This window comes from Scyliorhinus torazame, chromosome 15 (genome assembly GCF_047496885.1).
Source record: "Scyliorhinus torazame isolate Kashiwa2021f chromosome 15, sScyTor2.1, whole genome shotgun sequence".
NCBI lineage: Eukaryota > Metazoa > Chordata > Chondrichthyes > Carcharhiniformes > Scyliorhinidae > Scyliorhinus > Scyliorhinus torazame.
Window position 1 is genome coordinate 84,991,826 of NC_092721.1, and position 14,430 is coordinate 85,006,255.

Below are 14,430 nucleotides of genomic sequence, written 5' to 3' on the forward strand. Positions count from 1 at the left end.
GTGAATTGGTGCATCTGGGAGATAATCAAGGCCTTGTACATTAGAAAGGGGCTTAATTGTATTATCTCCAATTGGTGAGAAGCGGGGGGTGGGGGGAATAGTTGCATGATTTTGCCAGGGTAAAGGCCCCCAATCCTGCAAATGCACACACATGGTTCTGTATATTATTATCCAGATCAGACCCCAACAATGGATAGGATACTGGACAGAAACCCCAATTATATTTTATTTTATTAATACTGTGCTATCTCACTAATACCATTGGCACTCAGGAATATTTGCTTTACAGAGATGTTCTTTGAGAAAGAGATATCTCTTGACACTGCTTTAAAGAAACGATCTGACTCCTACCAGACCCATGCAGAAATGTCTTCAGAAATTGTCTCAGTTGGTTTGTTCACCTTTCCAATCGTACTGCTCTTCTATCTGTAGACACACCTTTTAACTGAACTGCCGAGGGCAAACTGCATGACTTCTGGTCACAGCTTCAGTGAGAACTCCACTAACCTGCTTTTCCTACAAAATGCATGATAACTTGGCTGCATCCACTAATTGAATCATCTTACCAAGCTGAAATGTAATTAATTCCACAGGAAATCCCCTTAATCCAATCAAAATGCATTAGCCCAAGCCTTTTACGAAGGCTAAATTGCACACCTGTCTCCCAAAATTTACTTGCCTTTTAAGCCAAGATTTTTAAAAACCTGCTTTTAGCAGTCACAGACACTCTAACATAGGCTTTTAACCCTTCCTGCACGAGATACCTATATAATAATCTGAAATTCGTACATTCATCACATTGCAGATGCCATATCTTAATCGGGAAATGACTTACAACTGCAAAAGTTTTCATTCCCTGAAGGAGCAGTTGATGGATGACCATGCCCAGACCATCAACTTGGTTAATTCCTGTTATCTTGGTAGCTGTCATGAGGATTTTATCTGATGCTATTTAGCTTAGCCCACCATATTTGAACCACCACTTGGTTGCTTGGTAACGAGAGCTGCACACTATATTAATGACTCCCTTCTACCAACCGATCGTGTGGGAAGCACTAAAACACTAGCAGCTATGCCTCAACTAAGAACATGGTGTAGCAGACCGTAGATGTTCTAGCACATGGGTTCTGCAGCCTGGACCACACGGAAGGAGCCCTCGTAGAAACCCACAGATCACCATTGCTCCATTCCCTATCTTCCCATTCATTTTTTGAGGAATATCAGAGCGTCCTCTTGGCCAAACTCCTGTCCCAGAATTCCTCTACAGTGCTACCCAGCAGCTGCAGCACAGTTTTCAATGGGGGAGACTGCAGACTGTCTTGGAGGAAGCTTTCAAGTAGCTCTGAGGATTGAGGGCCTGGCCCTGGACTGAACCATCTCGGCTTGGGAGGCCACAGTCTGGGCTGGCTGGCTGAATGGCGCTGGTGGGAGTTTCCATACTGTTATCCTGTGAGAGGACCGCAATTTTCGTTAGTTGCCTTATTTCACTCCTGTGGGACACCCTCAAAGTTTTATGCAAACAAAAAGGACTGACCTCACTCACTGCTGACATAAAAAACGTACTTTATCCTTGAATCTTCATCTATTTCTGTTCTTTGCTATATGTGTGAAGGGAATTCTTTTCCATAACATTTCACCGTTACATTGTTGCTCATGATCCCAAAGACTGGGCACAGCACTCTCTTGTGGAACTTGTGCGACTTCTCCTGAGCCCAGCATTCACACGTCTTTGGAGATCTTTCGATTTTTTTTCTTCAGAACCTTGTCTCTGTCAAGCCATGGGGTGTTCCCTGCCTTTCTATGCCACACTCATTCTGCCCGCTGACCGTGCGTTGCACTACCATGTTTCTACCCATGTAACAAATCATATGCGTCTTTAACAAAGTTAGATTCGTCTCATGATACAGTCGCTCGCTCAAAGTCCTAAAATCGACAATTCCAAACATAAATTGGTCTCAAGCTCTGTCTTCTGGTGTTATGGTGTTGAATTTACAGCCTTCAGCAAGTTTACTGATTGTATGTTTCAACAGTCCCTTTAATTCTTCTGTTGAACGTATGCCTCTCAAAAGTCTCTTGTACAGTTGGCAAGACGGAGAGGATTGCCTCTGCACCAGCTTCGTCTAGATCCTGTCTCCAACAAAGCCCCAGTACGTCCCTGTGGAGTAAACTGTGTCAGCTTCTTCCCCAGTCGCTGAGAAGTGTCATTACCTGCACGCTTTTAATCTCCCAGTCACGGTTCATCACAAGCTTGTTCAAATCTCATCCGCTTTTCTGCAGCATTTGTATTGTGGATGGCCATAGCCATAGGTGGCAGGGCACCTCCTGACAGCATTGTACCTTAATTTTCACATAACTTTAAAACTGAGCCGGGCACCACCATGTCCTCCAAAATAGTGAGTTACTTTAAACAACACTAACGCTCTGACACACGTGGCAATCAATACCTCTTTAATAGGCAAAACCGTGAGTTGTTAGAACGAGTATCAACGGTTTATTAAGCATACCACATAAATAGCTTATAATAGTTTGAGGCGCTCCACGAGTCTGCTGCTTTATTGGACCATGTATACAAACACATAAATCGTGATGATAACTCAGATATGATGCAAATACAGCCAACATACAAAACCCAATATACTCCAAGATACATTTGTTTTGTTGCTTTAGGGATAGAGGTCATTAATGACTGGATTAAAATATACCAACAATCCTAAAGTTTAAACAGAAATTGCTATTATTGGGCCAAGGTGCAAATGGTATGTAAACATGAGCAGAAAATATTGCAATTCGATGCATACATTCCTTTCATTCTGATGCAATTGAACCTAACAAAAGACTTGATTGTTAATAACAGCTCTGCAGAACCTTCTATTTCAACAGAAAACAAATATAATAACACACACTGGTGACCAGGCACTGAACAGAAATCTTAGATTGAACTAATGTTTCAGTTGATTGGACCACTTGGATCTTACAACATGGCGCAGTCACTGACGGTAATATTATGGTGGTATATTATACTTTATCCAATATTGCCATTGACTTTGATGGAGCCCAAGTTATGCACGATTCAAGATGAATACGTATTGCGGCATAATGAGTCCTTTAGCAAAGGAACGTTTTTCGAACACCTCATTGTCCAATTCTACCTGGGAGCTCTGCAATTTTAATTTATTAGGCATACCAAGGTTGATTTTTAAGGTCTCCTCTACCTGCTATAAGTCTGAAAATGGTCTTAAATTGGGGCATCCTTCTTGTCCATGGCAATGCCTTTGCATTCCTACCAGAGTCTTTCTTGATTTAAAACGTTGTATATGAATTGCATATAGTTTATCTTGCAGTCATCTTAATTATCTGGACTAAAAACAATGTAGGTATGCAGTCAATCAGTCCGAACATTGCAACTGGTTTCGTATAAATTATCTGCTCTTAGAATATGAATACTCTCCCAAACCTTTGATGGCGTTTGTAAAATATAATGAACACTGATGGTTCCGCAAACAAATCCATTGTATTGCATAAAGCCCCAAGAAGTCTCAGTTCGGTCCCATGTTGTGCATTAAATGTGCTGCCTTATGTGATTGAAAAGATCACGGAATTTTGGGCATGAATTACACACCTAATTACAATATACCCATTTACCTGACATTTTAGATTCATCAATCAAACCTTCCGTACGAAGAATCTGGGCCCACAAAACTCGCCACGTCCCCAAAACTGAAATGTGAGGGGCCTCCAATTGTGCTTGTTCCGGGGTCTCTCAAAATCGACAGTTCTATTGCGAGGGGCCACAGAAAGCAAAGTCAACTTTTTGTCTTACAACTGCAGTTTTGAAAAAAAAAAATTAAAATAATTTATCCCGATTGAAATCTGTATGTTTGTTTCTTTTAATGTATCTGCATCGTAAAATGTAAGTCTGAGTTTTTAAAAAAATCAATTAATTGCAGGTTCTGAAAAAATATCCTGCCTGATGTGAATGAATGGTGATGGTTGAATATGTTACATTTTAAGACTCAAAGTTTGGTGTTCCTTAGACCCCAACCGATCCCGTTCGCTTCCCAATTTACCGACGTTTTAGGTTTTAGGGCGAATTCTAATACCGTTGGGAGAAAATTTCTCACCATCAGTAAAATGGGTGCAGCTCCAGCTGCTATTCCTGTGTTGTAGGCCAGATTGAAACTCCGGGCCTAGATGATTAAGTTTCTCACATAAATAGCGAACATGACAAAAAAAAACTTTCCCAAATGGCAGAATTCACATATGAATTATTAGCCACAGCCATTGACCTCAGTTCCTTGCTTTGGGAGGCACTCAGAATGAAGAGTCCCTGCTCCAAATAACTTTCCGTTGACCTCGGAGCGGGGAACCTGGAGAAACCAGAGCATCAAACTCACCTGTAATGCTCCCTTGTATGGCGTGACCTTGTTGAACTCGAAGTGAACAACAGTTGGGTTGGATGGGGAAGCACTGCAGGGCAAGAAGTGCCACAGAGAGTAAACTCCAGCATTACTTTCGGGAGGAGGAGGGGATTCGATAGAAAGTATCATTTTACTATACATTGAATCATTTATTTCGCTACGATGTCAATATCTTTAAGATATAAATCCAGTGACAGGTTGCAACAGACGATGTTGTTACATTCAGAAGATAACCTCTGTAAGCGCTCATTCGTCCCCTGAATCTGGTATTAAATATAATTGTGAGACATCATCCATTGTGTAAATCTTTCAAATGGGCAAACCTTGTCAAGCGTGTAGTCTCAAATAAGCGTGGTTACAGCGACAAAGCACATGAGAAGGACATGCAAGTTCTTCCCATTGTTCTTCACACATCACGTCTGTAGATCTCGGATGAGAGGGTGTCAGTTCACGAGAGAAAAAGTCAAGTCCCTCCCCTGGCTGATGTGTTAAATACAAGCCACATTCTATGATCCATTGTGAATCCTCACAAGCCCCCACAAAGCAAAAACAAAACCGAACAAACGGGCACTTCCTCCCATAATTTTATTTCCCGGAAATTTGACAAAATACAGACAGCTCTTCTTGGCATACAGACAACGTGGGGACTTTCACATGAGCGCCGCCGGTTTGTGTAACGCGAATTCACTCCTATACCCAGAGCTACAGGCAGCTTTCCTGTGTGGGGAACAATTCGAGAGGCAGGTGTCTGCACCCACCCCCCGCCTCCCCTTTTAACAACTCCATTACTACTTGGATAATGTGTGTCTTTTGTTTTCTTTCAGAAAATACTGCGGCTCAGTTTAGAATATTCCAAACGGTAGCCGTACAGTTTATTTTATAAATAAATATGTGGAGAAAGTTAGGGAGACTTTTCACCTTCAGCTGGAGTGCACCCAGTGCCCGACTTTGAGATTGGTGTCAGCTTCTCGAGCCGCTTCTCTTGGGGAAAGTCCCCCAACCAGGGAGGTGGATGGAGGGTATTGAAGAGACGAGGCGGCTTTAAGGGAAGAGGAGATAAAGCAACAACAACAAAATAAAAATCACTCCGGATGTTTCTACCTTGTAAGTTAAAAATTCAGGAGTAAACTTTTTTTTTTTGTGACGTGTGATGATCGCTGTGCTGTACGTAAAGTCTCACATCTTGACTCACACGTGATAAAGGCAGAGGCGAGACTTGAGGGGGAAGCAGACGGAAAGCAGAGAGCGCGGGACGGCCGCCATCGATCGCACTTCCAGACGGACGCTCAGGTAGGAATACTTCAGCCGGGCGAAACCACTCTTCTTTTTTAAAAAACATTTTCTTCACCTGAGCGCCTTAGTTTTGAGCGAGGCGATGGTACTGCACTGATAATATTTCTCATGTGTCCAACTCTAAAATAATTTTTTAAAAACTCTTCCAACAACAACGCCAGAGTTTGTTCAATTCTTCAACCAAATTGGGGTATCTAAAAATTAAACTGCAACACATATTCGGGATGTACGGGGAGGGGCTTCCAATTGGGTTTATTTGTTATTTGTAAGAGAGGGGGGACTTTGACAGGTTGGGGCGCCCAAATATTTGCTAACTTTACCAAATGTGTTAACCTCGGGGATGAGTGTTGACCGCAAGCGTTCAGACCGAAAACAAATATTGAAATCCGTAAATGGTGAACTTGCCTCCTCACGGTCACTTGGGCGCTCTTTAAACATGTTTGGGGAGGGTTAATGAAAATGAGTTCAAACAGTGACAAGTCGGATGGGAAATGAAAGTTTGTGTTAAGATCTGCTCTCTTCGCGCCTTTTGACAGGGAGGCGATCAGATCCGTGGGATGGAGTTGGTGCATGAGGAAAGTTGCAGAGTGGCGGTGAAAGGAGTTCAGACTTGAGCAGTGCGAGTAGGGGTCAGGAAGCGGACTCGCTGCACTCTTCGGCCAGTGACATGGAGCAAGGGGGCATGGCGAACATGGAGGAGAAGGAAACGACGGACAAGGTTCTACCTTATCCTTCTGAGCCCAGCTCCAGAGATGGGTGCACCACAGACCTGCTGAAGGCGGTTTCGGACTCGATGGGGCTTTATATGGACGACCTGCTCCCCCAGACTGAACTCTCAGCCGCTTTGGATAGGAAGGTCGAGAGTGACTCTGAAAAAAGCAAACATCTGGACAGCATGGGCTTATCTTCTGTGTCCAATCTGAGTGACGCGGCTCAGCCTTCGACGTGGGCAAATTGCGATTTGAGTTTAACTGAAAGCAACTCTGAAGGGATTGGGGCGGCGAAGCAGCCGATCCCCACAGTGCCTGTGACCTCCTGGTCCCTGATCAACACCGATAGGAATATTGCCGCTGCGGCCAAGCTGCGGAAAGTGTGTGCCGGTGAAAGTCTCAGTTCACTCGAGCCCGGCGGATCTGCTGCCATTCTCCAGCCCCTCAAATCGGAAATCTGCCAGGACAGAGAGGATGGCTGCAACCCCCACGCTCGGGGCCAGGTGTCACCTCTGAATATCTTCCGCTTCCCTTTCTTGCCACTCAACCCCATCTACCTGGCCGCTCGCACTCACCAACTCCTCACCACGGACGATTGCGACCACGCTCCTTACATCCCGGACATTTCAAGCTCCTATGGTTTCGCCGAGACTGGCGGCTCCCCCAACTCGAAAGCTGAAAGGACCATCCAAGCGGAGTCGCACCCGGCAATGAACATCAGCCAGGAAACCCCCAGCAACACGTTCGGTTACATGCCCACTGGCTACTCCCCATATTCGGACTATTCCGTCTCCCCCCAGCAGCAAAGACCCCCCATGAGAGGCGAGCCACTTGAAGAGGCTGTCATGTTTAAGACTGAACCTCTAGATTCATATGGACTCTCACAGCATGAATCAGGACTCAGTTGCAACTTCTTGGTTCAAGATGATACCATGCCGTCTACTTCATCAGCCCCTGTGACCTGGTACCAGCCCATTACATATCTGGGTTATCAAGGTGGAACTAAAGCAATGTCGGACTCTTATTCGCAAGGTTACTCCCAGTACGGAGGTTTGATAAGGTAAGGAGGTATTATTGATTTGCCGCTTTCATATATACATATAAATACGCTCCTTATTTCCTCACCATTTAATACACAACTCTTAGATTATTTGTTTGGCTGGTGTTATTTTATCCAATATTTTAAATTAACCAGATACCTCAGCGGTTCTATTTAATTTTCGGGAAACTGATCAACTTTCGGCGTGCTCTCTATTTACAAAGCGTTGAGACAGATTTCACCGAAAATATCGTATGGGTGCGTTCAAAAGCGAAGGTGATACTGCTTTTCAATTTGTAAGTGCCGTCAAAAGATTTTGACCGCACAGTTGAGTTTTAAACTATTTTTTTAAATGAAGAACTTTTCCACCTGACCTTCCAACATTTGCCTGTGTTTTCTATTTCTCGTAACTAGTCCTTAGTCCATTGGTTACTGACTTTAACTAAATATTGATGTCCATTTGCATATGGCAGAGTCTTGCGCCTCCTTCATTCAGTCGGATTGTTGAACTAATCATTTGTGGCGTTAAACTCCCAGGGCAGCTTTTTCATAACTCTATGACCCCGTTCGCCCCTCAGATTTTGTTTCCCTCTCCCCCTTCACACAATTCTGCTCCCACCCTAAATATATTTTTGAATAAGACTTAGGCAATTGTACTTTGCGAGTAAAATTCGATATTGTACTTTCAAGTGCTCTTCCTTTTTTGTACTTTGTGCCTTGATAGTTCCACAGCAATGGTTGATGCAACTTATCAAATTGCAATCTTTCCTCTCCTGTTATGTTTTGCATTTGGTTTTCCAACTGGTTTATGTTTGATTAGTCAAGTCAGGCATTGAGAGTGGTAAATAAGAACAATTGTTGACTCTGGCAAGCAACATAGTCAGGATAAATACTGGTTACTTCATAGGAAATTAAAAAGGACGTGTAAATTCATTCCTACCAGAATGGTATTAATTTGACACTTTGGAATATAAATATTTCCATTCAAAAAAAGTCACTTTTGAAGTGTGCTACATCTGCTTGATAACTGACTTTCCTGATTGCAAAGATTTCTGACAATGCAAGTAAAGAATGATTTGAGAATGGCATAAGTTTAATTATCCCTGTTTTCAGCACTCCTACCTTTCATTAATGTGTTATTGAAAACAAAATCAAATCAACTTCTTGAGTAAGACTTTGTTAAAGGTTAGGAATGAGTAACCAGCATAAAATTCATAACCATGGATACACAGTAAAAATGGGAGTTCAACATTGGTGTCAGTGAGGATTCTAAATTTGAAGAATTGTGAGTATTGTGATAACAATAACTGCTGTATTTTGAGCACAAGAATGGGTGCTGCTGCCCGCCAAGCATTTTATAATGGATTAAAAAAAGAGCGAGAGGAAGAGAGAGTCACAGCTGAGAGCACAAGAGGGAACGGGGGTTCCTAATTCACAATGAGTACTACATCACGCAACAAATCTACCACATTAGAATTAACTAAAGGAACATAATGAAGAAACACTGCCTGAGGATGCTTAACCACAACCGTGACTTTGTGACTTGCGATGTGCACCTGACAGATGTAAACGTGCAGGGTAGTTGACCATCTGCAATGCGTGGTCAGTGGCAGCAAAGAGTGTTGCTACATTTCACTTTGATGCCACAAACATTGCAGGCATCAGGGTCAGGAACTTCACCCCATTAAGGAAGGAACTGAAGCCCAGTTTTGCCTCACATGCACCCGAAATACACCCACTACAGCCAGGCCAAGTAATTGAACGTCTAGAACGAGCGAGAGGAACGGTGCAATAGGGTCTTATTGCTCAGTTCTTCCAGAGAGTTCTATAATTTGGTACTAATATTTTCCATCGGATAGATTTACAATAACCACAGCCATATGTCACCCCCATTTTTCTTTTCCAGCACATAGGTTTGTTTGTATTTTCAACACTGATGTTTTATTTTCTGCATGTTGAAAGAATCGCAGACTGCAAGATAGAATCGGAGTGAATTAAATTCAATTCTGCAGTGCTCATGGCAAATGCTTTTAATATGTTTTGCTGCTACGCTTTTTCTTTGTGTTGTTAAACTCTCTGCCCTGGTTGTAGATGTGTCTTATTATTAAATGCTATCTAGGTTAAAACAGTAACACTGATGGCAGGATGCAATTATTACTGAAGAGTCAACATTAATATTGGGGGCCTCTGATACTTTTGGCACAACTGTCAAATATGCTACTCCACACACGGTGAAAGGCACCTTGCCCTGAGACTAATCCAAATGGGTATAAAACTGTAGATATTTCTGAGATTTAGGAATTACTGTATTGTAGTTTCCTATGACTGTTCTTTAGCTGTCTATCACCGTACTTTGAGTTGGAAGTCTCCATGGTGGTAGTGTTCTATAATAGGAACACTCCTATTGTACCAGTGGCCTGAGTAACTGCCGTCTCCATTGCAGTTGCAGCTGCTTTTTCCATATGCTATTGACAGTTTCTACTATAAACAGCTGTTGATATATACCATTAATAATAATAATCTTTATTGTCACAAGTAGGCTTACATTAACACTGCAATGAAGTTACTGTGAAAAGCCCCTAGTCCGGCGCCTGTTCGGGTACACAGAGGGAGAATTCAGAATGTCCAATTCACCTAACAGCCCGTCTTTCGGGACTTGTGGGAGGAAACCGGAGCGCCTGGAGGAAACCCACGCAGACACAGGGAGAACGTGCAGACTCCACACAGACAGTGACCCAAGCCGGGAATCAAACCTGGGACCCTGGCGCTGTGAAGCAACAGTGCGATCCACTGTGCTACTGTGTTGCCCATTATTCTAGTGTGACCATACATAGCTGAAAGTTGGATTACTCTAGACTGTCTACCAGTGTCATGTTGAAGGAAGCAATGGCTTCTCAATATGGACATGCTGCTCTAACACGAAGGATTGAAAACAAAGTTTGATCCACCAAGTCAGCATTGGAATTCCTTCCTGTGCTAGCTGGCTTCTTCCCTCAGTAAACATCATGACTACTAACCTTTCCTCACCAGAGCTCAGTGCTTCACCAGAACCCAGTGCCTCACCTTGTGCTGCATTTTAATCACTATCATCACCTTCCGTAATATGTTTACCTGTAACGCATCCAAATTCGACTGAAGTAGTGAGAGTAGCTGCCAAGGTCTACTCTCCTTAGGTGTGGCTGTGCTTGATTGGATTCTCCTTGATTTATAAGACAACATATAGTATATTATCTGTAGATGAAAAGAATTATCCAATTCCTCATTAACTTGCTCTTCTGAAATTAATAGTTGAGGCTTATTGGCATATTTTTGCCCTTGTACATAACCAACAGCTATGATTGCATTCATGAAGCATTCCATACAAACCTTAGAATGGGTGATTAATTTGGGTGATTAATTTTCCACAAATCTGTTGGGGTATTCCAATCTCCACAGCCTCAATCCATTTTAAACTCTTAGTGAAACAAATACATTTTTTCCTCATCCAGCATGGACGTCCACCATTTGTTGTACATTATGTGAGCTTTATCTTTAAACATTGGAGTTGCGAGTTTGGAGACATATGATTTGTCCATTGAAAATTGTTTTACATCTTTAAGTTTTCCAGATGTGAAAGTAGGTTTTCTGTCCCAGATTTACAGTAATATTCATGGTTTATGGTTGTACTTTTTGATTCTTCTTTTGGCTCTCCTGCATATCCTTTTAAGTGGAAAAGACAGATTGAGCCCATTAGTGGCATTTTCAATGCTGCCTTCTTCTTTCTCTTATTAAGAAGCTGTTCTCCACTACCAAAAATGTGATTTTTATGGCACTTACAAAGCTTTCTCACCAAAACCAGTCATCTACTTTGTTGTGAATCATTTCCACCAACATTCTATAGTACACAGCCACATCCTTTGACTTTTAAAATTTATAGGGGTTAAGTGGCTATTCAACCACTTTCTTGTTCTTCTCTAAATTGCATCCTTGATCATTCGAGGATCGCTGAACCACAACTTACATCATGATTTTACCAAGGGACATGGTGAGGAGATAGGCCCCAAGTTTACCTGAGCCCGGAATGTGGATCAAACCCCATGCTGTAGCTAACTGAGCTAACCCTCAGACACTTAAAACATGTGAAATAAACATTCCTGCAAATGGTAATGACTGGCTGCTACATTTTAGTCACATTTTACACACTTTCAGTTTAAGAACGTCATTTGCTTTGGCATTAGTGGATCTGTTAAAAGCTCAAGATAGGACCTCTTAGCTTGACTTTTACAAACTTGAGAAATCCATAATAATGAAATTTATTGTATTTTCTTGGAGTTAGTTTGGATTATTCCTTTCAATGTCGGACACAATGATGCCAACTGTTTGGAAAGTTTCAGTCTAATTTAAAATGAGCAAATATCTAAAGTGGAAGGCTGCTCTTAATTCAGTGTTGAAACACTAAATTGACAATCTCACTGAGAGAGACCACAGAGATGTTCAGTAAAAGTGATAAGAAAATTAGATACAGGTGATGAGGTGGTGTCATCAGGTTAGCACATTGCCTTTTCACTCTGGGCAGCATTTGAATCCGATCTAGTCTATTATCGTCTGTCTCTCCTTTGGTTACAAGAGTCCAATGTGAAATGGAGTACAGCCACAACTGAGTTTCTAGTGAGGTATTAGCCCACAAAAGGTACCACTAATTGTCGCACTAAATTGATTATCTTATGCAGAGGGTACATAAGAAGGACTGGTGTAGGATATTGAAATGCGGCCGGGGGGGGGGGGGGGGGAATGTGTTCTGAAATTATGGATGTAGATTTATTTTTATGTCTAACCAGAGGGATGTTCCTGCTGCACCTATCACTGAGAGAAGGTGGCCTGGCCAGAACCCTTCAAGTCAGAAGCAAGGCTTTCTCAAGGCATCACTCCCTGTCATCATCAATTTTAGTAAACTCGTCAAACCACAAGACCTTCTATCTACTCAAACAGAACTAGTAGAAATTAGCCAACCGAGGAGTGGAAATGGTGGCTGAAGCAACAGCTCCACTGCTTGGAGCAATCAGATGTACCATTGAGCCATAGAATTCCTACAGGACAGAAGGAGGCCGTTTGGCCCATCAAGTCTGCACCGACTCTCTGAAAGAACACCCTACATACACGCACACCCTCACCCTATCCCTTTAACACTAAGGGGACATTTAGCATGGCCAATCCGCCTACCCTACACATCTTTGGACTGTGGGAGGAAATCAAAGCACCAGGAGAAAGCTTACCCATACATGGGCAGAAAATGCAAACTCCACACAGGAACAGTCACCCAAGGCTGTAATTGAACCTGGGTACCTGGTGCTGTGAGGCAGAAGTGCTAACCACTGTGCTTCCCTCCAGTGATCTGGACTGGCTGGCTGATAGATGGGCAGAGATATTGGTGCACTATCATGAGAGATTTTGCAAGCTCTTTTGTGCCCTGATAATCACAGCCAAGATGGCATTACTCTGAGCTAGCATGACAGAGCTCCGAGCTAGCATGACCGAGCTCTGAGCTAGCATGGCAGTGCTCTGAGCTTTCATGGCAGTTTGCTGAGCTTCCATAGCAGTATCCTGAGCTTGCATGGCAGTATTATGAGCTTTCATAGCAGCTTCTGTGTGTGCATAGCAGCTTCTGTGTGTGCATGGCAGCGCTCTGAGCCTGCATGGAAGCACTCTGTGCTTGCAGGGAAGTATGCCGCGCTTGCAAGGCAGCGCTCTGAGCTTGCATGGCAGTGCTCTGTGCTTGCATGGCAGAGCTCTAGCCTTGCATGGCAGCGCTCTGAGTTGGCATGGCAGTACTCTAAGCTTGTGTGGCAGTGCTCTGAGTGTGCATGGCAGTGCTGTGAGCCTGCATGGCAGCCCACTGAGTGTGCATGGCAGCATTCTGTGCTTGCAGGGAAGCACGCCGAGCTTGCACGGCAGCGCTCTGAGCATGCGTGGCAATAACCAGAGATTTCAAAACCTCAGTTTGAGCTGCCACTGCTCAAAAATGTCAGGCTAACTGGCCTACCATTATCTGCTTTCTCTTCCTCCATTCTTGAATGAAGATGTTACATTTGTATGCTGCGACTTTGCGCCATCATTTGCTGTGAGCGCAAAGGGCTCAAAATCTCGCCAGTCTCAGAAAACAAGATTCTTTCTGGGGAGATCTCAAGTTACGATTCTCCCTTCCCCTCTCTAGTGGCGTAACAAGTTTCACGCAAAGGAATGTCGGAACCTAATTTCAATAAATTTATATCAGATTTGGAATTCCCCCCTCGCTGAAGTTTACAACTGCTTTTCAAAACTGGAATCTCGGCGAAGGTAATCAGGTCAGTATAATTCCCTGGGGGAGAAGGACATGCCCGAGTAGTGCCGTTGGCACCCTGACACTGTCATCTGGTACTTCCCACTGGAACTGCCCCAGCCATCCTGGCACTGCCCCTTGGCACTGCTCCCTGGCAACCTGACACTTACCCGGCACTGCCCCCGGCCCTATCTGTTGGCACCCTGGTACAGCCCCCTGGTGCTGTCAGGGTGCCACAGGAGCCCAATCGGGGGGTCCATTGGGGGAGTTTTATCTTAGTGGTTGGGGAGTTCCCCTTGTGTGTATGTGGGTGGTGGGGGTCCCATTGTGCGTGTGCATGGTTCACCCATGTCCATGAACGGGTTGGTCTTTGTGTGCATGTAGGTGGGGGGTTCCTGCGTTTTATATCAGAGATCAGGACGCCCTCTAAAAGAAGCACCCCGATCTTAGTATTCCGGGCTGCCGGTTTTCCCTGCCCCGCCCCACCAGCGTGGCGGCATGGGTCATGTTTCCAGATCTATTCCGCGCAGGGTGCTGAATTATCTGGAGAGAAAAGCCGGCTGCAGCCAGCGAGCTGGGTGACAGATTTCTCACCTCAGCCAGGGTGAGTGGAGAATGGGAAATTCCGCCTGCTCTTTTCCAGTTTGAAGGAAACTTGAAAGTTTACAACCAATG

The 14,430-nt window shown here is 43.7% G+C and overlaps 1 protein-coding gene and 1 long non-coding RNA gene across 5 annotated transcripts in view; one reads left to right on the top strand and one right to left on the bottom strand.

Annotated features, from left to right (window-relative positions):
* LOC140391662 (uncharacterized) overlaps positions 1–5,752 on the bottom strand; it is a 30,841-nt gene extending 25,089 nt beyond the window's left edge. The window contains exons 1-2 of the long non-coding RNA XR_011935152.1: positions 5,337–5,752; positions 3,643–3,775 (exon numbers count right to left, since the gene is read on the bottom strand). This is a non-coding gene — a long non-coding RNA (uncharacterized lncRNA). The remainder of the gene's footprint in view (positions 1–3,642; positions 3,776–5,336) is intronic.
* The window catches only part of LOC140391661 (progesterone receptor-like), a 645,027-nt gene continuing 635,589 nt past the window's right edge, over positions 4,993–14,430 (top strand). Inside the window, exons 1-2 of one of the 4 annotated variants that reach the window (XM_072476373.1) lie at positions 4,993–5,708; positions 6,248–7,481. In XM_072476373.1, the coding sequence (XP_072332474.1) occupies positions 6,379–7,481 (1,103 nt within the window). In that variant the 5' untranslated portion in view covers positions 4,993–5,708; positions 6,248–6,378. The remainder of the gene's footprint in view (positions 5,709–6,247; positions 7,482–14,430) is intronic. The other 3 variants (XM_072476371.1, XM_072476374.1, XM_072476372.1) reach the window with 3 other exon arrangements.